At 36.5% G+C, this 1,860-nt stretch overlaps 1 protein-coding gene across 1 annotated transcript in view; it reads left to right on the top strand.

The window, feature by feature from the left end:
- The window catches only part of LOC111088998, a gene marked incomplete at its 5' end in the record, with an annotated part of 72,365 nt that overhangs the window by 65,795 nt on the left and 4,710 nt on the right, over positions 1–1,860 (top strand). Inside the window, one exon of the mRNA XM_022400541.1 lies at positions 552–767. Coding sequence (XP_022256249.1) covers positions 552–767 — 216 coding nt within the window. The remainder of the gene's footprint in view (positions 1–551; positions 768–1,860) is intronic.

The following is a 1,860-nucleotide window of genomic DNA, read 5'->3' on the forward strand; positions in this document are numbered from 1 at the left end:
AAGTTAATCGAACACGAAACCACGTTTTAGTTAATGACATAGTACAGTTACAACTTGTCAGCACAAACTCACGTGCTAGGTAGTGAAATTCACCTTGTAGTGCTATATCTTCTGAACACTCCTCTACTTTCTCGTTAATAGCATACTGTAGTATTGCCCTCTGAACATTAACTCATGCTAGTTAGCTATTGTCGAAAGTACACTGATGCTTGAACACGAACAACTTACTAAATTGTAGTAGACAATAACTGTGTGTCTGCGAACACAAATATTCTAAACACTAACTCTTAGAAACAGTCTTGTATTATGAAAACTCTAACCTTGCGTTAGTTTGCAACAATTATAAACATTATGTCTTGAAACTCTCAATCTAAGTGACATCTTGTAGCACGTTGTTTTTCGTGGACTTTGCAATATGTACGTTTGCAGATTCCAGAAAAATTAATATATTACTTTTATTTTACTTCCTTCTTCTTCCTTTTTCATATTTTATAACTTTTTGTTTATTTGTTTTACAATATGCGACTAAAGGCTTTGTTTCTACTCTCTAGCTTGAACCAGGAGTGACCTATATATTCTCTGTGTACGGTGAGAACATTATGGGCGTCAAGAGCGACACCTACTTCCACAGCGTAGTTCGGATAAATGACCAGAAGTTGACTGTAACAATAGCTGGTCCTGATGAAGTCAGTATATGGGCCGAGAACACATTAGTTGCAGAAGTTGCGTGGTGTAGCAACGTTAGTCACCAAATCTATTCTCTAACTGTAAGTAACTAAGAAATAAATGGGCTTGTCAGTTCAACAAAATATCAACAGTTCTTTACCTCTCTGTATTTATGGTTGAAATAATGTTGCTGTTTTTAAATTTTAATATTTTTCTTTAACGGGCTGTGTGAAAAAGGATCGGGGTTCATTATGTTCTGTGTAAGTTTATTTGCTTGGGTTTGGTTAACCGCAAAGCTGCACAATGGGTTATCTGCACTATGTCCACTACAGGAATCAAACCTAAGACTTTAGAGTTATAAATATGTCCACATGTCCACCTCTGAACCACCGGAGGCTCTTTATAAATAGCTTTCATTGCAGATGGTCCGTGTTTTTATTGTAAAAGCATTAGTTCTCTACGTGTGATCATTTGTAGTGCACATTGAAGTGTAAACATTATTAATAGACAGTGGAAATTGTTTATTCTCTCGATGTGTCACATTGGAAAATCATCCGGAGTTTAACTCTTTACTGTTCACAAAAATAGGCTCAGAACATCACCGAGGATTGCTATCACATTATGATAATACCTTTGAAAATTAATAAATCAATATAATGTTGCTCTTATGATTTTAATATATATTTACATATACGTTATTACTCTTTCATGTTGCCAACTGATCGTGCAATTCAATATATCACCAAAATGAGCATATGTTCATAAGTCTGCGTTACAGTTGTTTCTGCAAAGGCTACTTGAATAGAATAATCGTTTTGGCATACACAATATATTAACTCCCCCCCCCCCCCAAACCAAAAGAAGAAGAAGAAGAAGAAAAATCAAAACTAATCCTGGCTGTGATGAGCAAAGATGAGGAAAGGAAACTACCTAGACCGCAAGTCAACTTTGGTAACATGAAAAAAAAAAAAGATCAATAGCTGAGTCCTGCTGGAAAACCTACGGACTCAGCATGTGATGACGTCACGATTGGGGTCCTTACTGAAACTTAAATTATAAAGAAAGATCTCGGCCAAAAGTCCAAGTTCCCAAGGTCGTACATAAACACATGTCTGAGTGGATGATCAACGCCTGAAAGTTGTATAATTGTCACTTTGCAGGCGACAGATGAAGTGTGTAGGGCCACTGCACGAG

Source organism: Limulus polyphemus, unplaced genomic scaffold (genome assembly GCF_000517525.1).
Source record: "Limulus polyphemus unplaced genomic scaffold, Limulus_polyphemus-2.1.2 Scaffold4963, whole genome shotgun sequence".
Classification (NCBI taxonomy): Eukaryota; Metazoa; Arthropoda; class Merostomata; order Xiphosura; family Limulidae; genus Limulus; species Limulus polyphemus.